General features: G+C 35.8%; 1 protein-coding gene across 4 annotated transcripts in view; it reads right to left on the bottom strand.

The window, feature by feature from the left end:
• The window catches only part of aralar1 (calcium-binding mitochondrial carrier protein aralar1), a 338,725-nt gene that overhangs the window by 56,666 nt on the left and 258,598 nt on the right, over positions 1-23,461 (bottom strand). For all 4 annotated transcript variants that reach the window (XM_090388800.1, XM_090388801.1, XM_090388803.1 and 1 more), the window contains one exon: positions 20,494-20,569. In XM_090388800.1, the coding sequence (XP_090244926.1) occupies positions 20,494-20,569 (76 nt within the window). The remainder of the gene's footprint in view (positions 1-20,493; positions 20,570-23,461) is intronic.

The following is a 23,461-nucleotide window of genomic DNA, read 5'->3' as shown; positions in this document are numbered from 1 at the left end:
AAAACTGTGCCATGAAAGACCCAGTTCTTTGAGCGTCACTTCTCTGGATGTTTCCTCCTGACGGCTTCCCTTAACCGCCTCAGGACGTCACAGTAGAACTTTGCGTTGACAGTCTGGCCAGGAGGGACGAATTCCTTATGGATATCCCGTTAATGACCAAAAAACAGATCAACATGGACCACAATGCTCCTTGCTTGTTGGATTCTTCCACTAGGATGATTGTTGCTTGGTTTCTGGGTCATACCCAACTCTTGTCACAAGTGACAACTGTAGATAAGAAGTTTTGATCACTCCTGGCCCTTTCTTGAAGATCTCTACTAACTTCCATGTGATGCTGCTTTTGGTCTTCACTCAGTAACCATGGCAGGAACTTGGCCACAATCCTTCTCATGTTTCGGGGGGGGTCAATGATGGACACCCAGAGCGATTGTCATTATTTTTAAAATGGTTAAACCAGTATTAGGTCTGCGTCTGGACTAAAGCACTGTCACCAAAAGCTTGTTTCAACTTCTTATGAGTGTCTGTTGCTGTTAAGAAGGAAACAAAACTTAATGCAAGCACATTGCTCTTTCACATTGGCCATCGCAATAATTGCAAACTACGTGAAACACGCAGCCAAAGAACTGCACATAAATATTCAATGATTCTATCCAGCCCGACGCCACATGGCACACTGATTCACAAAGGATGCATGCAGTGTTACCTAGCACCACAAATCATACTAGATATAGTTCCAGTGTAACATTCAAATTTTGGGAACATTTGGGTAGCATCTCGTATATTGTCAATGTTAAAATTATCATTATGATTTGTGATAAGGTCAGGGAATCCTGCATATTTACAGAGATGGAAGGCTGTTTGTCACACCATAAGTGCAGTGGACATTTTAGAAGGAAATGTTTCACAGTGAATTGACAACAGCAGTGAAGACGTTCTGGAGAATTTGCTTTCGTAAATACGGCTGTGTGAGATGAGTACGTTCAATGCGCAATCTTGCAAGAATAACTTCTTCATACTGATTCATACAGAATCGCAATTTCCGTGGCTGAAGTTTCTGTTTTATCTGCTGAAGTGTATTTGTTTGATTTTGCCAGATTTGTGACTATTGTATGTTGAAATTCTGTTTGATGATAGGTCTGTAATAAAAAATGTGGGATTTTATAGAGGGGCAGATTTGCATTCATGGGATTCTTTGCTGCTCAATCAGCACATTCATTTTCATCAATGCCAGCATGTCCTGAGCATTTATTACACTCAATGAGCCTGTGTATATGAGGTATCTCAAAAGAAGTTTCAATGTATTTCAAGGCTGTATGGCAAACAAGTCAGCTGAATAGCTACTGCAGTCATTTGGGAGTAATTGTGAGAACAATGTGTGGAAGGACCACTGTAGCATCCACTTGTACACGTTTTCGAGCCATCTGCATGCATTTGTTTCATGTTGACATTTACAAAAGCACTTTTCACCCACTGTTGAAAATAAATGACACAATTAGGAGTGAAAGTTTGCCATGATGGATTCATTATACAATTATTATCATATACGTTGCCAAAGCTTAGATCCCATTTTGAAGCTAGTTCTTGTAGTCTTATTCCAGTTGGTTTATTTACTGTAGATTTGTTTCTGTAAAGGTTCTACTGTGGATTGAAAAGCTATTGCCAAGTAGGATTATTAGAAAAGCATTTTGATGGCATCAGTTTAACAGCAGCATTTATCTCTGGAGATATAATGGTGGCTCATAGGCCTCTGCATATAAGCTTTTTATGGGCGATGTTCTGTATACACCTAGAACAATTCATTAAGGCACTGTGATGTATGGAGTCAAGCCATTCAACAACACCATCCACTATCGAGCCCCTGTCTACATTTCATGTAGACAGGGGCTTAACTATAGGGCCCCTGTCTACATCTCATGTAGACAGGGGCCCTATAGTCTAGTCTTGATCTCATTAAGGCATGGTATAATCGAAGCAATGTGTACCGATCAGCACCCCAATTTCATTACAGAAAGAACTCTAATATTTATCTTTTTTAGAAGGCTGGGCAGAGGTATACATAGTCAAAGAGGTTAATCTTTTTAAGAATCAGGCCAAGGAACTGTATATTATTTGCTAGAGGTATTGGCCAATTTTCTAGTCTTATTTCTGGATCTAGGCACATTTTTCACTTTCTATAGAAATGTATGGCTGTTGTTCCTATTGTGATATTCTGTATCCAGTGTTTTTCTCCACAATTCTTTTTTTAATTGTGCCTTAGTTTCCTTTCAATCATACTCAATTTCCGTGAATGGCATGAAATGGTAATTTCATCTCATAAAGGAATGTTTTGAACATTCCTTTACAAACTGTGTTCAGTAAGCCTTTTTGTAACAGAATTTAATTTTATTGCAAATGAAGTAGCACTGAGTACTGAGAAATTCCTTCCTTGAACAGATGTTTATGACAGATCATTTTGATATTTCACTTGGAAGGTTCGGTTTCAAAAATTTTTTTATTAAAATTGGCAAGTGTTCTTGCAAACCGCAGTTACAAAGGTCATTAAGGATTCCATGTCATCAGGTAAGTAACTTTACGCTCAGTTTTGTACTTACTCATTTTTTCTCTTTGCCATGTTCCACAGTCTTTGGAATAGGTGGAGTGACTGCCTCTAAAGTTTGGACATGTAAAGACTGTGCAAACCATTCAGTATGGGTTTCTTGGACCTACACAAAATACATACCACTGAACCTCAACATACAGGCAGTATGCCTGTGAATGCCCAAATGTCTGATGGGGTTTGGTACTTATGGTCAGACAAGTACCAAAAGTACTTGTCTGACCAAAAGTACTTTTTACAGAAGTTGGTGGATTTGGCAAGTTAAACATTAGTGCAATATTTATAGTTGGAACTAATGAGCCATCTCTTTTAACTAGGATTCACTTGGCCTGAATGATGTTTTGATCCAAGAGTTCCTGTGTATTTTCTTCATCAGATACAGGTAGAAGGTTCCATTCTGTTATCACTCTTTTTTGAGTAGTTTAAGGTGACACTTGTATGGTAGTTCCTCCAAGTGTGCGTGAGTGCATGTGTGTTATGGGGTTTAAAGGCACATAAGCTGTTGTGTCCAAATGTTGTCAATTTAAGCAATTGCTCAGAGTGCCTGTATTGCATTATTTCAACAAGCAGGTCTCCTGATTTCAATCAGCAAACCATTTGGGGTTTGCTTGATCAGAAAAAGAGAGAACTTGCTAAGTGGCTGATCAGCTGATGAACATATAATCAGAAGTGAAACCAGACATTCTGGTCTGAATCCTTCTTGTTTTCTGGAGTGTGATGAGTCCATGGGCCAGCAAAAGGAAGTATTAGTATAGCCCATATTTGCTCCTTTTAGCCCTTGGCTGATTAACTTTTCTTCCATGGTTTCCAGCCCACCACAGAGAAGCAGGAGCAGTGTCTAGTGTGACCAAGATGAAGATTAGTAAGGATTAGTTATTAGACTAGATAAAATAAAGAAAGGTACCTATCCTTCCTTGCTGGTTAAAATCTTGCTAGAAGCACAGAGAAATTGCTAAGTCACAGATCACTGACAGGCAGGGCTAAGATGATGCAATATTGCATCATGTATGTAACACTTAGACATTACTATATTCAATAAAAAAATTTACTCATTTCCAGATTACTTTGTTCTTTTTATGGCAGGCCAGAAACTTCAAATATCCCTTATATGTGCAGAGGAAATATAATTTGATTATTAAGCAATGATATCACAAAATATACCTACCACTGCATAAATTTACTAATTATTTAACTAATCAGTAAATTTATACATTACACCTCAGAATTAATTTAAAAATTCTTCAATTAGCATTTTTTTTTTTTTTTTTTTAAACAGAGCATCATTACAAGTTTTCTTTTAACTTGTACTTGATATCTGAAAGATTAAATTCCAATTCACAGTAAAGAGAACTCTTAACTCTTGCATATAATTTGTTCTACACACCTAATATATTAAACTGCTGTGCAAATCCAATCATAGGTCAAATGAAATTCCAATCCTTACACTACTCTGTATATGCGACACCAATATCTACCATGCTCTTTGTCTTCACCAATGACAGCTGAGAAATTATAGATTCATAATTATTCTTGATTAGCTAATTAGGCAAATATTCTTTGATACTGTTGATGACATCCACAGATCAAGTAGTCTTCATATTGACCACAGAAACAAAAAGAAATAATATGACAGTAAGCCTTGAATGGCAAGGGATATGTATAAGAACATCTGAAACACTTTCAAGGAACAATGGAAAAAGTATAAGATGCATATTGTGAAAGTTTTAAGGTATGGTGCCCATTCTAACAGATCCACATCCTTCCTAAAATGAGGCCTCCAGAACTGCATGCAGTACTTCAAGATGTGGCTTAATCATTGCCTTGTACAATGAAATAACTACTCCCTTATCCCAGCTCGCAAGATTCTCGTATAACATTGACAAAAATCCAATGAACTGCCTGGCAACCTGTCTGTACTGCTCAAAGAGCTTTGTATCTGACTGCATAATTCCCATGAGGTTTTTTTTTTTTTTTACATTTTCCACTACCCTGGGTGTACCACATAGTTGGTACCACGTACCTTGCATTTGTCAATATTAAACCTCAATTGCCATGTCTCAACCCATCTGCCTAATTTGTTTAGATCTTACAACAGCATACCCTGACTATTGTCATTAACCAATCTGTCAATCTCCATAACCATCTGCAAATTTAGGCATTTAGTCTGATATACTTTCATCAATATCATTAATAAACACAGAAAACAATGAAAAATCCCCTGGAGGAGATCCTTCATTGTTTTCACCCTGGAGGATTCCACTAATAACATTTGTTCAATAAGAGCAGTGCCAACTGTCTTCTCCCACTCAACCATCCCTTTATCCAAACTAACTTGCCATTATTGCCAGTGTTCCGATTTGTATAGTAGTCTTTTATGTGCAACAGCATCAAAGGTTTTCTGAAATCAAGCAAGTCAAAATTATTTTTTTGCACTCAAAAACTTTGTTGTTGTGTCATAGTATACAATCTGATTGGTCAGACAAGATTGCCCCTTAAGAAAATCCATGCTGTGACTGCAGTGTAACTGCATTCCTGTTTAGATGGTTTGGCAGAACGTCTTTAACCAGTGACTCCATTATTTTCTCTGGAACAGAAGTCAAGCTAACAGGTCTGCAATTACTCATGTCACCCTGTTATCCCTCCATCTTGTGATTTGGGGATACATTCACACATTTCCATGCCACGGGAACTGCACCTGCATTCAAGGTTGTTCTGGCTAAGGGTTTGCTTATCTCCTTTGTTGTATCCTTTAATATAATAGAACAGATCCTATCCACCTAAGTGCCTTTTATATATTTAGGTTCAAAAATATCTCTTCCAACTTTCTCTCCATTATCAGAAAACCTTGCTACCTGTTAGAAATTGATAATCTTCATCTCTAAAAATCTTATGTGAGTGCAGATGCAAAATACCTATTCAGTTTGTCGGCAACCTGAGCAGGATCATCAATCGTTAAGCCTTTCATATTGAGTGAACCAATATGAAAGGCTTAACTTTGTCTCACACCAAACTGACCCAACATTGCACTAGCCACCAATGTCCACTGGATGCATTGCCTTAGATTTTATGCACTTCTTAACTAAGAACATAACCCTCCCCCTCCTGTCCTGTCTGTCCTTTCTGTACACATTGTACTCCCCATATGCAAATTCTGAATCCTTTATATCTGAGTGACACATCTCGGTATCTCTACAGTGTAACTAAGCACATGCAATTGATCTGATTGAGGTATTTAAGACCTTGAATAGATTGAGTAAGTTCAATGTTGATGGCATTCTTCCATTTAGTGAGACTGCACACAAGGGAACAAATTCACACTGAGGAAGGATGACTGCAAGATTTATGTGCAGAAGTTTGTATTCAACCAGTGGGTGGTTGATTGTTGAAACCAAATTGCACTTTTGTTGTGGAAGTGGGTAGATTGAATAAATTCAAGGAAGTAGTAAATAAATTGTTGGCTGGGATGGATGAGTGAGATTGGTAGTGGTTTTTTATTATTATTTTTTTTTGTTGATGTTTTGTTTCTTGCATCATTTGCTAATACTAAACATTCTGGATGATTGTTTTTTGCAGCAGCATGTTCGAGGGGCAACCAGAGAGGGCAATATTCTTGATCTGGTTATCAGCAGTGATCATTCGTGTATTAAGAATTTGCAGATAAAGGAACCACTAGGTGGCAGTGATCACAGTGTACTGATGTGGGATTTACTTAAAGATATAATTACCATCAGGAGTAAAGGAAAGGGTTTTTGCTTCTGTAAAGGTGACTACAGTGGTCTCAGATAGTTTTATTCTGTACAGTGGGATCAAATGATGATGTTGCCAACAGCAAATTCTAAGTGGGAAGTATTCAAGGAATTAATCATGGAAGCTACTAGACTATTCATACCAATTAAGAAATATTGTTCAAGGTTTAGGCCTAAATGGTTGTCAAATGAACTAATGAGACTTGTGGCAGAGAAGAAAAATGCATGGGGTGCATATAAATTATCAGGCGACACAGAAGCCAATGGCAGATACAAGCTTGTCTGCATTCAAGTCATAAAGGAGATTAGGAAGTGAAGGCAGATTACAAGAAATCTTTGACAAAGTATGTTAAGAAAAACAACAAGAATTTCTTTACTTATAAAAACTCAAAGAGTTTTAAGAGTTTATATAGATTGGTCCATCTGATATTGATGATTTGACTGTTGATGATTCTGCTCAGATAGCAAACAAACTGAATGAGTATTTTGCATCTACATTCACACATGAGGAGTTAAGGAAGGAAAATGCCAGAGGTTTATCAAATTGTAACAGGGTGCTTAATGATTTTGTAATAACTGAGAGCAAAGTGGAGGAGAAATTGTTGAAATTAAACATAAGAAAGGCATCTGGGGTGGATGGGATCTAACCAGTTATATTAAAGGAGGCGGCAAAGGAACTAAGTAAACTCTTAGCCATAATTATGATAGCATCCTTGGACTCAGGGGACACACAGGGGTCCCACGGACTGGAGATGTGCAAATGTATCCCCAATTCACAAAGGGGGGATTGAAAGGTAACACGAGTAATTACAGACCAGTTAGTTTAACTTCTGTTGTGGGTAAAATCAGTGAGTCACTGGTTAAAAATGCATTGCAGGATCATTTAGACAAAACTGCAGTAATCATTCAGACACAGCATGGGTTTGTGTTTGTTAAAGGAAAGTCTTGTCTGACAAATCTGATTGGATACAATGATGTGGTTACAAAGGAACTGGATGCAAAAAATAATCTTGACATACAAATATTTGACCAGCGCAAATCGGACCTCGTTTTGCGCTGGTTCAATTTGCACCAATTCACAATAGCGCCGATCACTAACCACAACATCATTTTTATTTTTATTTATTTTTGCAATTTTTTTATAAATTGAAAGTTTAAAATCATCAGAAAAAATTTATCGGCATCATACTGTGCTATGTATTGTGCACTGTTCACATGATTTAGGACAATCTGAGCCAATCAACAATTAGCACATTCATATCAGAGACGAGAAAGATTCCCGCCCTCAAAGTAACCACTCGTGGATCCGGTTAGTAAAGGTCCGCGCGGTGAAACATGCAGTTGGTTGTTCACGCTATTTACACGTCTTGGGAATTTATTACGCTAACATTTTTTTACTGATTGTGCTATTAATAAATCAAATAATAATAATAATAATAATAATAGTGATAGCCGTGTGCAGTTTTTTCTAATCGTGTTATAAAGTTTTTCATTTAATAGAATAAAGACACGCCATGTCTGGTAAAAGTTGTTAATTCAATCCTAGGACTATTGATTGAATTGTTAATTCAATCAATATTCGGAGGATAGAATCTGATGAAAGCCACCCTAATGTGTGTAGGGCTATGAATATGCCTCCATCGACTATTACTACAAGTATGAAGAATGCTAATAAAATAAAACAATCGATGCAAAGTGGTAGGTAAAATTTTTGTTGCTGAGAACCTAACGCTGTGATTTCCGATCGACTCCATTATATAAAAGGTTCCATTTGCACAGATTCGATTTGTGCCTGCCCCATTATATGTGAAACTCCATTATATAAAGGGTTCCATTTGCACAGATTCGATTTGTGCCTCCCCCTGGCACACATACTCTGGTGCTATTTCACCTGTCCTTTTTTAAAAAATATATTTCCCATTTTTCTGACAATAAAGTTCACAAATTTTAGCTTCTTCCTATGGCACTTAGGATCTCTGCTGTTGAGGATGTTATTGTGGTTCCGTTGCTTTGAATCCTTCAAGGGAATCAACCCAATCCTTCAAGCCTTCATATAGGCCCATCAGAATGATGAATTTGCACATAACCAATTGATACTCTTTTCAATGAACATGCACAAAGGCATCCCCATGCTGTATCAAGTCCTGCTAAAGGTAGCTTTGCAAAGAGGGCACAAGTAATACACATAATATAATCCTGATTCATAGGAGAACTGCTCTTGGAAGTTCTCTCCTGAACCAAAGCATTCCTGTTATTTTGAGACCTTTGCTTTGCTGCTCTAGTCTGAGGCACGATTTTAGTCTGAATTTAATTTAAAAGCAACACACGAAACTAAGAGATAAATAAAATAATAACGCTACAGTAATCCTGTGTTTTTGATGGCAATTCAAATTATGGTTTTCAGTTTGTTACATACTATGTGATAAAGTTGTTATGAAATCGCATTTGTATTTCTATTAGAAATGCTGTAGACAATCTCCAAGTAACACATATACCAATACTATAAACAACAGCAGCAGAATTCAAATGGTCTTATATCAATATAATACAATGATATGTCAACTTTTTTTAAGCAACTTCAAAGACAAAGTAATGAACAAATTACAGAGATCTTAATCATAGTAACATAAATAATAACCATACTACTAATTTTAAACAAAACATTACAAAAATAGACAATTTTTAAGCAATAAAGCAAGTTCCATTTAGCAGCTCCCAAAAAGCATTGCACTATGAAGTAGTTTCAACAGCAGAATCTAATTGCTTATAGTTCATTTTAATTTGCATAAAATATTCAAAAATAAAATTTATATGTTGTGAGATGTTGCCGTTTGAACAGTAAGTGGTATACTAACATGATGCAATTTCAATATAGCTCAACTGAAAGCTTACATCACCTGTGCAGAGGACAATTTCGGTATCAAAGTTCATTCACAACAGCCAATCAAAGAAAATTTGTGATTCACAAATAAGCGAATTTGCAAATAATGAGGGCACAATGAATAGCACTTTTACTACATATGATTTTTGTTTTTATTAATAACAGGATTTGAGAGGCATCAGTAAAATGAATGAGGACGAAATTTTCAAGATTATAAATGATGCTAGAACTAGGGGACATAAAATCAAGTTACAGGGGGAAATGTTTAGATTCGACTGCAGAAAGTTTTATTTTAGCCAGCGAGTTATAAATTACTGGAATAAGTTGCCTACATGGGTGGTAGAGGCTGACAGTTTGGGGAAATTCAAAGGTCATCTGGATAGTACCTTCGGGTGAGGGAAGCGCATAAGATGATAGGTTTAATTTTCTTTTCTTTTATTAATTATTATTATTTATTTATTTATTTATTTTTTTTTTTATCATTGTTTTATTCGGTTTTTTTTTTTTTTTTTTTTTTTGGCTGGTGCAGCATAAGCCATAGGCTTTCTTGCACCATGCAGCCATTACTAATACTAATTTCAGAATGTTATAACTTTTCATATCATATGTAAGAATATGTAAATATACATCCCCACTCATGTACTATAAATTCATTAAACAAGAAGTATAATGTGGTGACATTTATGGATCCACTATGGAATCTTGTCATCAAGCAAACAAAGGGATTAACAATAATTAGATATATCTAATAAAATGCTATTCCATTCTGCACATGACAAGTACAAACTGAGACAAAATAGAAAAATGGAATGGATAAACAATGGATCTGAAAATATTGCCATATTATTTGTTGTTTAGTGGGCTTCACAGTGGGAACATATATTTATTCATAACAATATTTTTACATATTGTATAAATGTTAATCATTTTAAGTTATCAATAAATTAATTTTAAATAAATCATGAGGAGTATAATTGTTATCCATTACAGGACCCTTATGCCAGTGTAATGTACTTTCTCAAAATATTAACTTAAAATAAGTCACATTAGGGATAGATATCTCACAGGAATGCATTCCTTGTTTATACCAATTATTTTAATGAATGTTTAATAAACTGAATGTTTCAATTTATGTCACTTTTGAAAGATGCATCCTCAAAAACAAAGTATATAAGAATAACACGATTACATAAAAAGCACAGAACAGCATAATAAAGCAAGTTATGTTATGAGACATTAACACAAGAGCAATTATGACCAAAATGTGTCTTCCTATGGTTCATCTGTTAGAAACCCTAATCTGTGCATCAGAGTCAATTAGATTTAGGATTACAGCTCAATTCACTGAAATAAATAGATTTAAATGTGATAAGTGTTTTAAAGGTGCAAGATCTTTCATTTGAGAAGCATAGACAATCAAGTAAACTATGTTTAATTCTGAGATGGGACTGGCACAAAGAGCACCAAGGAAGGCATTTTTTGCCTATGAGCAAATGGAGGTGGATAAGATGTGTATAACCAATACATAGTTGTGATAAAATAACTTCCTCTCACTGGTTTCAACGGGAACTTGATATTCATATTTTCGATTCAAGTTTTATCTGGCAGAGTTTATTTATTTCTGCACTCCATATCTGTGCCCATTCCAGTTTGCATGCCTTTCGCATTGTGTTCTTATAATTTGTGTAAGGATATAGACAGAGAGATGGTGGAAATGAAATGATCTGTTTAGCTGCACTATTGGCTTGCTCATTTCTTTGGATACCAGAGTGGCCTGGTATCCAGAAAAAGTTATTTCCATTTTGTGTTCTTAAAAGTAATGAAGTTGAAACTGCATATCTTTTAGTGCTGGATGAGGAACATGGGAGATTATTTTGTATAATTGATACTGCACTAAGGTTTGGTTTTTTGGGTTTTAATGGTGCATTAGCAACTAGGGCCGTAATGCACTGCACTAAGGGAGTCTTCATAAATTACTGCCAGTCATAAGGAGAGAGTACACATTTTAACCAAAGCTAAATACAATGCTGTAGCTGAGATGCAAGTATACTGCATTCAAGAAGTAATGACACTGCATCTATGATGGAAGGAATAAACAACTGTTGCTCCTATATGATTATTAGATTTGACACCATCTGTGTATATTTTATATCTCTCTGGATTTTCTGAAACGCACAGCATGCAGATGTTGGAAGTTATGATATGGTAGTGCATTCCTACGCCACTGTGTAAAAAATTGATGACAGTGAGGTGTCGGGCCTATCCATGGTGGATCACGAGTATCGATACCCCAGTGAATGTTACATAAATTCAAATACCACCTGTGCAGTATTTCTTTAATTCAAAGACCTACAGGTTGTGCTTCACTGAGTTTAGTTTCATAAAGAGAAAACCACTGAGAATCACAGAGATATTTTCAGCTGGGATGTGTGGGAAGACTGTATTTTAGCTGCATATATACAGAACAAGGTCTAACTCCTGAGAAGTGGGGGTTCATTTGTTTCTAAATACAAACTTCGCACTGGAGAAGTTCTAAAAGCTCTGATGGCTGTCCAAGTGCACGATGCTGGACAGTATTGAAACATTGTAATATGTTTTTCCTGACTAAAAATATACTGAAGAACTATAATCTAGCCATGATCTGATTAATTTTCTGTACAAATGTAGTAGAGATTCTCTCTGTCTACACCCCAAAAAGTAGCTGACACTGATCAAAGGATGTTTAGTTTTTGCAAGCTTGTTATATGTGCCTGAAAGTTAAGTTTATTGTCCAATAATCCAAAAAAATTAGTGGTATTTGAAACTGAAATATTACTATTCTTTATCTGCAGTTCAGAAATTCAATAGCCATTTCATAGAGCCCATCCTTCCAACTTATCACTAGCTACAATTCGAGCTCTATGGTATTAGTATTCTGAGAACAGCAGGATATACAGTTGAAGTTCAATAAGGTTATAAGGTATATACAGTTGAAGTTCAAAGTTGTATAAGGCTTTGAACGGGTTGAGCAAGCTCAATGCTGATGGGATTCTTCCTCTTGCTCAGATTAAGAACCTGGGGGGGGGGGGGGGCATAGATTCAAATTGAGGAAAGACAGTTGTAGAATAGATGTGTAGAAGTTTGCCTGTAGCCAGCTTGTAGTTGATTGCCGGAAGACTTCATCTGTTGTTGTCGAAGTTGATAGCTTAAATAAATTTCAGATTGAACTAGACAAACATTTGTAGTTACTGGATGGGTGAAATGGGAAGGTTTTTTTTTGGCTGATGCTGCATAAGCTTGCTTTCTTGCATCGTATGCCTCAACTAATGCTAATAAATTTCTATCTCTTAATCTGAATTTTCACTTTTTTATTACAATATTTGCATTTAAATAGTTTCTCTGCAATATTTGTATGAGAAATTATTTAAGATTTTCCATGCTCTTTTCTTGCAGTGCGGTAATGAAATGAACATTGCCTTTCATTAGTTAGAGTGTATGTTTATTAGCATGGCTCCAAGGAAGCAGATAGCTGTAGATAACGGTGTTCATTCTAAGACTGACATTGCCAAACAGTTCAGCATTCCTAAAAGTATTCTGTTCATTATTCTGAAAGATCAGAAAAAGACTGAAAGTTTAGAGAGATCTAATGGACCAGGTAGGATTCAATTGATGGCAAAAGGCAAAGTATTCAGATCTTGAAAAGGTACTTTTGAAATGGCTAATGATGATGTGTGCAAAAAACATTCCCATAGATGGTAACTTTTAAAAGCTAAGGCTGAATCATTTGCACACTGAATGGATATTGAAGATTTTAAAAATTCAGATGGATGGTTCCAGAAATTTAAGATTCGTCATGGCTTGTCTTTCAAAAAAGTGTGTGAACGCAATGAGGGAATGGAAAGAAGATAATTTTAAAAATATTTAGCTGACATAAGACCACAATGACATCCTCAATGCTGATTAAACTGAACTCTTTTTTAAATTGCCCAAATAAAACATATTTAAAGGCAAGAGAATAGTGGCAGAAAAAAAGCCAAACAACAGATTACCATTCTCCTAGCAGCAAACATGTCTGGCACAGCGAAGTTTCATCTTTTAATCGTTGGGAAAGGCCACAAGCCTTGATGCTTTAAAGCATTTGTGTCGAACCTACAGCTCGTGGGCAGGATACGGCCCATGAGCAAAGTGAACTAAAACAGCATTTTAGAGAGTAGAACCACTGTGTGTACAGGCATGCAAGCAACAAGCTCGACTCTATCAAATGAGTACATGTAGTTCAGTGCAGTCATATGTACACTGAAAGGACAGAAGTCATGGGTTAACTAGTTCCTGGGCAACGCGACACTGGTATATAGATACACTGCATCACTGTGTTGACGTAGATGGTAATTCAATGTCAGTATGGATAAACATCATGAGTTAACAGACTTTGAAAGAGGGATGACAGTGGGTGCCTGATGCATAGGTCACTCTATCACGGAGGTGGTACAGAAATTGCACTATCCCCATTTGACAGTATCAAGAATGTAATGGGAATACGACATTTTTGGTTTTTGGTATAACATCTCATTGTGCACAGCACTGTGGGTGGAGAAAGGTGGTGGATGAACATGGCCATCGACGTCTCGCATTATTTCAACCAACTGGAGAGCGACAGTGGCACAAATCACTGCCGACTTCAACAAGGCAGTGATTTGTGCAACAAGGCCTGAAGACCATCAGGCAATCATTAGCCGTAATAAGCTATGGGAGCCGCTGACCCACCAGAGTCCCATTGCTAACACCACGACACAGGGCTCTACACCTCAATTGGATGAGAGAACATCAGCACTGGACCTTGGGTGATTGGAGATGGGTCTCCTGGTCCAATGAGTCCCATTTCCAGTTATTTTGAGCGGACGGGAGGGTGCGTATCTGGCAGAAACGGCACAAAGCTATGCAACCCTCAAGTCAACAAGGAACTGTTGGATGGTAATGGTCAGAGGCATGTTCAACTGGCACATGTTGGAGCCTCTGGTACGTCTAGTTGCATCTGTGAATGGTCCAGGTTACGTGTTCATCCTTGCAGACCATCTGCATCCCTTCACGGTCATGGTGCACCCACACAGCGATGGACTCTTCCAGCACGACATTGCGCCTCCCCACGGAGCCATGGTGACTAAAACATGGCTTGAAGAGCATTCTACAGATTTTACTACCATGGAATGGCCTCCCTGTTCACTGGACATGAACCCTGTGGAACTTCTTTGGGATGCTGTGGAAAGGTCTATTCCAGCTTTGGATCCTCTACCCAGGAATGTGACAGAATTATGGACAGCAGTGCAGAAAGCATGAATGGAAATATCTGTGGTAGCACTTTCGTGAACTAGTGGACTCAAATTTTTGAGTCCACTAGTTCACGTTTCTAAATTAATTTAGAGTTTCTGCTGCAATATTTTTACTCTTGTTACCCCTCTCTTCCCTCCCTGTTTATTTGAATTTAGGTTTGATTTTGTTTTTTGCTCTTGTCTTGCCGTACTGCTGGCATTATTTTATTTTTATTTTTAACCTTATTCTAATTTATATGATTATATTTCAAGCATCATGTAGAGGAATATGCTTTTTGTTGCCCCTGCTGTATGCTGTACCCTCCTTTTTATTTTTATTATGAAATATTACATTTTTCAACTAGTTCAACATTATTTAAATATATGTATAATTATGTCACATGATAGTATTGGGCAAATTGCTAACGCTGCGCCTGTACTGCCATCTATAGTTTATTCATTTATATAAACGGGTTAAGTTTACTTTTGTCAGTAGTGTGGCTTTGCACTGGAGTGCTTATGTCTGTTCTATTTTTGATTTTTGCTGCATCAGGACCACCGCTGTTCAATTCCCTGCATTGGTGGTTCGATCTGTGGATCGGTGTGGCGGACTGATCTTACGATCGATTCTCCTTTGCGGCGATTTGTTTAGCATTCGAAATGCAGCGATTCCCGACCATTATTGGCCTTGTGGTCCTCTGTTGAGATGGGGCATAATGGTCAGTCTATTTTTGTCTATTTTTGGCTTTGTTTTATTGCAGTGGTTTAAATCTCTGTTTGGTGATATTTCACATAAATTTGGACCTGGTGCCCATCAGAGGGGGCACCGTTAAATTTCTATTTAACTGGCTTTTAAATTTCAAAGAATTATTATTTGTATATTTAGATTTTCTAAATTAATTTAGAGTTTCTGCTGCAATATTTTTACTCTTGTTACCCCTCTCTTCCCTCCCTGTTTTATTTGAACTTAGGTTTGATTTTGTTTTTTTGCTCTTGTCTTGCAGTACTGCTGGCATTATTTTATTTTTATTTTTAACCTTATTCTAATTTATATGATTATATATATATATATATATATATACAGTAATACCCCGACTTACGCGAACTCGGAGTTACGCGGTTCTTGATTTTTTCGTTTGGCAACACTGCCGCCCACTATCTTCAAGGTCGTTTTTCATATGTTATCGATATATGGTGCGACGGCGGAGAGTGAGAGCGAAAGATGAACAAAATTCAACTTGTGCATGACCTGCACACATATACAAGAATTTGTATTCCAACTGTCATATTTATATGTGTGCATTCGAATTCGTGCTCAACGTTTGTCGGAAATTACATCGTTTTCATGAGAGAAATGGATCGCGTCGGTCGAGCCGTATACAGTTAGTCCTCGTATAACATGTGTTTACACTACACGAATTCGATCATACACTATTTATAAATACGGTAACGATAGCTTATAATATAACACAAACCGAATTGGCTTATGCACGATTCGCCTTTGTGTTTACAAGAAATGGCAGTCGAACGCAGAATCACCCCACCGAACGCAACACGATAGGAACGAAGAGAAGATTCTGAAAATGTATTTGTTTTAGGGGAAACACATTTCACCATAATAATGTAAAAACCAACACAATTCCAGCTATCGGTATGCAATTAGATGGAGTTTACTACCAGTTTATAACAGATTCCACTAGCAGAAACGCAACTGGATTTTTATTGTTTTATGGTAGTAACCCCTAGAAATGTGAGGTGTTAATAGTGTATCTCTGCCTTTATGGTGTTGTTTATTCAGTTGCTACATGCGTGCAGCTTTGTTTATGCGTATCAAGCGTGCCTCCTCGTTTTGTAATTGTGCTTTATTCCCTAAAAATAGTAAAATACTTAAAAGGTGTGAAAAGGAAGCGTACTGGTGAAGACACTGCAGATTCAGAGAGAAAAAGAAAAGCCATTATCGATAAACAGAGGCGGACAGGGTCAAAAATTCTTAACCGGGAAAATTTATATTATGGCCAAAATCACACAGGCCCACCGGGGTTTCCTCGGTAAGGCTTATGGCCAGTCCGCCTCTGTCGATAGAGAAAAAATATGAAATTGTGAAACGCTTTGAGCAAAATGAAAGACCATGTGATATTGCACATGCTACAGGCCTACATGAGGCAACGGCAAAAAGCACACGACAATTGCAAACTTGACAGAAGGTCTTAGCTCAATTGAAAAGAGCTTAAAAATTTTAGAAAACATAGACTACAACGAAGAACGCGTTATAGTTACAAAGCAAGGAATAAAAAAATTATTAGCTTGCTACGAAGAAATTCTGCGTGAAAAAATAACTTTTTTACATAAGTCATTTATTTTTTTAATACATATTTTGTATTAATATGTATAAAGAACTGCAATTTTATTAATATTTTTCTTCTAAACTAGTGTTTTTGTTAGTCCTTGGTCCCAATTAAACAAAATTTATATGTATTTATATGCAAAGTTGTACCCCGACTTACGCGAATTCGACTTAAGCAATTTTCATCGGACCCACCTATCGCGTAACTTCGGGGTATTACTGTATATTGCATACAAAGGTCATTTTATGCCGATTTTATGCTAATAGATGCTGATTTTACACTCGGCATCTATTTTAAGCTTTTTTGCCAGTTATTCCTTCTTCCCTATCCTGGGACTTGCTGCTTCATTGTGTTTAATTCCTCCGTCAACCCTGTGCGTCATACTGCATTCCAATGCCTGAGGTCACTTTTGCATACTTTGATAGTATGAACCATAGCTATAATTTTCAATACATTCTACGTTGATATCAATATTTGTAAAAGAATAAGAGAAGTTTACCTCAATATGATACGTAGAACACTTCCACATGATACTCTCCAGAAATTAAAATGAAAACAATTAAAAAAAATTTAAATCTTACATTACAGTAAGAAATAATTAAAAATCAAATGAAAACAATTAAAAATTAAGAAAAAAATTAAATGAAAAAAAATGCAAAACGATTTTCCTTCCTGAAGCTGACAATGCTTTTTGACCATATGTCGTGATCACAGGAATGAAAATTACCAAATAGGGGTGAGCATGGAACTTAAATAGGGATTATTTGTCTTCGCGCATGAGCGTAAAGGACCACAAGTTGGAGATTAGATATGGCTGGTGAACATTAACAGAATTCTCATGTAATTACGTTGGACATAAGTATTTTGGCCTCTCTAATAAAAAAATATGTTTTCATTAACGGCATGAAAGGCTAATTCTGACGCTGTTGAACGAGAAGCACGAACTGAGGCTGCATGTTGATTAACACGAAAATTCAGAAGAACCCAGATAGAACCCCGATAAGACAAGTCACAATCACTGCAAGAAATGTTGTGTATTAAGTCATTTATTTGTGTTGCGAACGAGGAAAGGACTGAGTGATTGTTCAGTATAGTGTGTAATTTCTGTATTGGCCTGGCTACAATTTTAAATTTGGTATCTTTAAAGAATCTGTTGTTTGTGCCACTGGTCAACATATGGGACAAAAATAAAGTATTTTTTGATATTATACTTTGATTGGTGTATTTTTTTTGTATTCTATCCTTAGCTTGTACCCTAATTCTGTCTATTGTAGCAAGTGGGCAACCCCTGTTTAATGTTGAATATACATTAGATATTCTTTGGAATAAGTTAAATAATAACTCGATACCGATTAATTATACAAAGCTTCCGATTAAGGAAATTTTTCACTTAATTAAACTCTTAGTTGAAGCCAACTATATCACCTTTAGAGACAAAGTATACAAACAAATTTTTTGTTTGTCAATGGGATTAAGCCTGAGCGGCCTAATATCGGAGATCTATTTCTCAACCATTGAACATATACATTTGATGCCTTTTTTAACCCGTATCACATACTATGGAAGGTATTTAGACTATGTTCTAGTCATTACTGATACTAGCACTATCCAAGACATTTTACAGTCATTTAATAATATTCATTCTAGACTCAAATTTACATTGGAGAAGGAGAATATGGATACTAAGTCATTAAATTTTCTGAATTTCACGCTTACTCGGGACTCGAATAAAATCCAATTTAACACCTATCGTAAACCTACAAACACCGCTATGCTTCTGCATTATAACAGCTATCACTCGTTCACCTATAAAAGATCGATTATCTTTAATAAATTTCTCAATGCTTATAAATATTCAATGACGGAATCTGCTTTGGGCTCAGAAATACAAATAACCAGCAGATTCTTAAACAAGGGTTACCCACTTGCTACAATAGACAGAATTAGGGTACAAAGCTAAGGATAGAATAAAAAAAATATATATTCAACCAATCAACAATGGTAATATCAAAAAATACTTATTTCTGTCCCATATGTCGAAAAGTGGCACAAACAACTTAACAGATTCTTTAAAGATACCGAATTTAAAATTGTAGCCAGACCAATATGGAAATTACACACTATACTGAACAATCGCCCAGTCCTTTCCTCGTTCGCAACACAAATAAATGACCTAGTATATAATATTTCTTGCTGTGATTGCGACTCATCTTATCAGGGTTCTATATGGTTTCCTCTGAATTTTCATGTTAATCAACACGCGGCCTCAGTTCGTGCTTCTCGTTCAGCAGCGTCAGAATTAGCCTTTCATGCCGTTAATGGAAACATGCTTTTTTATTTAATGAGGCCAAAATACTCATAATTATATGAGACTATTAATTGCAGAAACCATCGAAATTAAATTACATGAGAACTCTGTTAATGTTCGCCAGCCATATCTAATCTCTGACTCGTGGTCCTTTACGGGCATGTGCGAAGACAAATAATCCCTATTTAAGTTCCATGCTCACCTTTATTCGGTAATTTTCATTCCTGTGATCGTGACATACGGTCGAAAAGCATTGTCAGCTTCAGGAAGGAAAATCATTGTGCATTTTTTTTTGTCTAATTTTTTACTTAATTTTTAATTGCATTAAATTGATTTTTAATTGTGTTCGTTTTAATTTCTGGAGAGCATCATATGGAAGTGTTCTACGTATCATATTGAGGTAAACTTCTCTTATTCTTTTACAAACTTTTACATACTATATAGTCATTGACATGAGTACGTAGCATTATTTTCCTCCTCTGCAGAACACCAGCCTACACCTGACAGCCGTCTCCGTAACTCCAGTATGTGTATACAGTAAGTACGGTTCCTGACCGCCTGTTCCAACTCGTTATTTCAGCCTTTAAGGTTATCATTTACTTTTGGCTTTTAGTAATTTTTGCTACTTATATTTCTTAACACTTATCATTCCTTCGTCGGGTCAGCCATGAAATATCACTTGCATTATGTATTCTATCCGCTACTATCAACCCAGCTTCTATGCTTATACAAAACTTGGTTTCTTTATACCTACCACATGCAATGTATATTTAATGTTGGAAACAAAGGCTTTACTTCTTGCTGCATTTTCCTTGGTTTTGAAGCCTATCCTTCGAGAAAGACATTAAAATCATCAAATTTGCAACATTTTTAGTATATTATTTTTTGATAATATGTTTTTACCTTTATTTTTGCAGGTACGAATTGGCTTTTTTATGACTTCTATTCCATGATTCTGGCCTATAGTTGATTATACACCCTACTGACCATTAGATTAGCCACACTAAAAACTTAATCTTTTACAATTTTGTCTATTTATGGTCATTGGGTGCATTCTATTCTACATATTAGTAACCCAGATCCATAATCATTCTAATATTCCTCTTATAATCACTCCAGTACCTATTACAATTATACTATATATATATATATTACATATGCCTTTCAAGCTGATTTTGAATCACTACCATATAACAGTACCTAAAAACCTGAGGATAAAACTAAATACAAGTTTTCCTAGACTTTGGACATACTTTTTAAAACACATTAAACAAATAAATTATTTACTTTTCTTGATATCAAAAACTAATCAAAAGTTAAAATGTCAATTACCTCCAGCGATGGATCCTAATGTGAATCTATATATGCTCTCTAAAATCTGAATGCCAATGCCTCTTTCAGCAGGACTCTGAAAATTTTACAAATACAATTAAAATGAAAACTAATGCAAAATGTTCACTTACAAATAACTAGCAATACTTTGCGAGCCCATACATACTTAGTATAAAGAGTCATCACAATTAAAGTATCCCCAGTTTAGAGAGGTTTGGAGATCTGTCTAATGGCCAAATTGAAGTCAAATTTAGTGTACGTATAGTCCATAGCATGGAGAAAAGAATACAGAATGAAAAAAAAAAAAAAAGTTCTTATATCTCCTCACCTAGTGCAGGAATAGTACTGTTCCTGACATGTTTTGTTGCATACTGCAGTCATGCAAACGGGTTTAGCAGACATGGGAGAAAACTACAATGGCAGTAAGCAACAGGACTCTTTTCGTAGGATTGTGCAATCCTAGGAAACTATTCTACATGAATAATAACATGTAGCTATAGTGCTTCAAGAATATTTAATATTCAAAAAGATTTGTTAAAACCATATATGCACTTGACAGGATCTGTCAAAAAAAAGTGGGATACCAACACCAGCCAATTTAAGGCAAAACATTTTAAATAAATAGCTTTATTAAGGATTACATTAAGGTTACAGTGGAATTTTGTTCTGATATTAGGAAATTTTTACAACTGCAAAGTTTTGAGTTTTGCTGTGAAGATTTTGATTAATAATTAGTTTGGTATAACACAGAAAACAGAAAGGCATTTGCCCTCACATTCCTGGCATGCAATGCAGATGGATGACCAATGACCACGGAACATCCACTGGAGAAGAGAAGGTCTACTTCACTTTGAAAAGAAGTGTGAATAGTCAAAACTGCTGCATTCAGGAATTAGAAACTATGTGGTACATTAAATTCTGCCAATCTCCATAAAAGTGACTGTTTGTTATGGCTTCACCACTTCATTCTCATTGGGCCATTCTTCTTTGGGACTTTCAACCCAGAGGACTTGTCACCTGCTCCAATAAAGATCAAAGATACCAGAATAATGGAAACATTAATAATTTCTGCGTTTTAGCAGTGAGGATGCTTGGCTGTGGAATTACCTAAAAGCATGGTGTACCATGATACAATCTCTAGGTTGTATCATGGTAATCAGATCTTTTTTTTTTTTTTTTTTTTTTGATTTGGTAGTTGTTGGCGCATCGGCTTCTGTGGCCATATTGCACCTCCCAAGGTTTTTGCAGTACTTTGATCCAAGCCCGAGGCGGGAATCGAACCCGCGACCTTTGGGTTGCCGGGCAGGGTAATCAGATCAGATTGGTAATCAATCAAATTGACAAGGATACAAACCCTTGTCAATCTGAAGGGCAGCATTATTCCAAAATGTTATAGTAAACGTTGAAAGCATTTACTTGCCTGACACACTGTGTTTACCAATTTCAAACATAAACATGTTTTGTAGGGATATGTCTGTAAACAACACCTTTTTTCCTTTTCTCTCAAGGTGTGAGTGGTTCTGCTCATGGGGGACATGTGAATTATTTTTTTTTTTCTGCTTTTCTCTTTTTCGTGTTATGGACTAAATAATTTTGTTTCAATCTGGCCATTACGTAGTGCTGTAGACAGCTCTGAAATTTTACTCATGACTAACTCACCCTGTATAATAACAAAATATACGTAAGTTAATTCTAGTGGGCTTTTCAAATTCAAAAACTTAGTATGGTTACCCCAATACAAATGCTACTGAAAAGCAAATTATATTTAGATAGATGAATTCTCCCTCATCCACTCTAATACAGTAAAGTTCATTATGTACTCTGGTTGACTCTGTAGACATCGAGGTGGTATTATATATCTTGCCATACCTTTCTTATACTGTGTTAAACACCTGCAACAGCCTCACATATATATGTTTTAAAAAATATATCCACAGTCGTTGGCAATGGGAAACATATGGGGAAAGATCAGTTGTTAAAGGAGCAGGGTCCTACACATCCAATGGCTTGCTCATTTAAGACTACTGGATTCTGCTCCCAACACAGAAGAAGGTGGTCTAACTTTATTTAGCTTCATAAAAGTTTTACTTTGAATTTTTCTATTTAAATGTAATTTGCTTTTCAACATTTCATTGGTTTTGTCACAATAAATTTTAGAAACCAGGAATATCATTTTTAATTACTTTCTATAAACATATATAATAACAAATAGAAAGGACAATGATATAAGGTATGCATTTACAATTATACAAATAATATCAATATTGTGCAGGTATGCATGCATGCTTATATAATAAAATATTTATAGAAATCATGCTTGGCACATGTTCAAAACATGTTAAAAATTAAGATTATTTTGGTGAAAATAATACAAAAATAAAAAACACATTTGGATAAAATGTGAAAACTAATGAAACTACATAACAACAACAAAAATAAAAAGTACAATTATTCCTTACATAATCCCAGTCTCACCATTATCTGATCATTTATCATTTAATAAAAATTGATATTTATTAAAGAATTTCTAAGTTATGTTTAAAATTCTGTCACATTTATATAGTCTCTCAGTCAGTAGTTCTAAAGACTTCAGTGTCAAGATGACCCCCCCCCCCTTTAGTTTGAAAAAATTTTCACAACTCCCCCAAGACTAACAAAATTTTTCACGTATTGTAAATTCTTTCAGTTTAAAAAAAAAAAAAAAAAAAAAAAAAAAAACACATTTTGGACTTTGGATATTATTTTCCGACACCCTCGGACAATAGCAGCCAGCAAGTTCAGAAAATGGTCACTCGGGATATAGGTCCCACTAAGTCAGGAAATAAAATATTTGTTAAAATAAAAATAAGTAAAATTTGGATACAATAAGCTCTGTCAAGTCTGGTGCTTTACAATCCAAAATTCTTTAAAATTCAGGACAATTTACAAAACAATCAGCATTTTACAATACAGAAATATTAAGAAATCA

This window comes from Mastigoproctus giganteus, chromosome 14 (genome assembly GCF_048544385.1).
Source record: "Mastigoproctus giganteus isolate SK-2022 chromosome 14, ASM4854438v1, whole genome shotgun sequence".
Classification (NCBI taxonomy): domain Eukaryota; kingdom Metazoa; phylum Arthropoda; class Arachnida; order Uropygi; family Thelyphonidae; genus Mastigoproctus; species Mastigoproctus giganteus.
The sequence above is the reverse complement of the archived record's forward strand: the minus strand, read 5'-3'. Positions and strand labels throughout refer to the sequence as shown.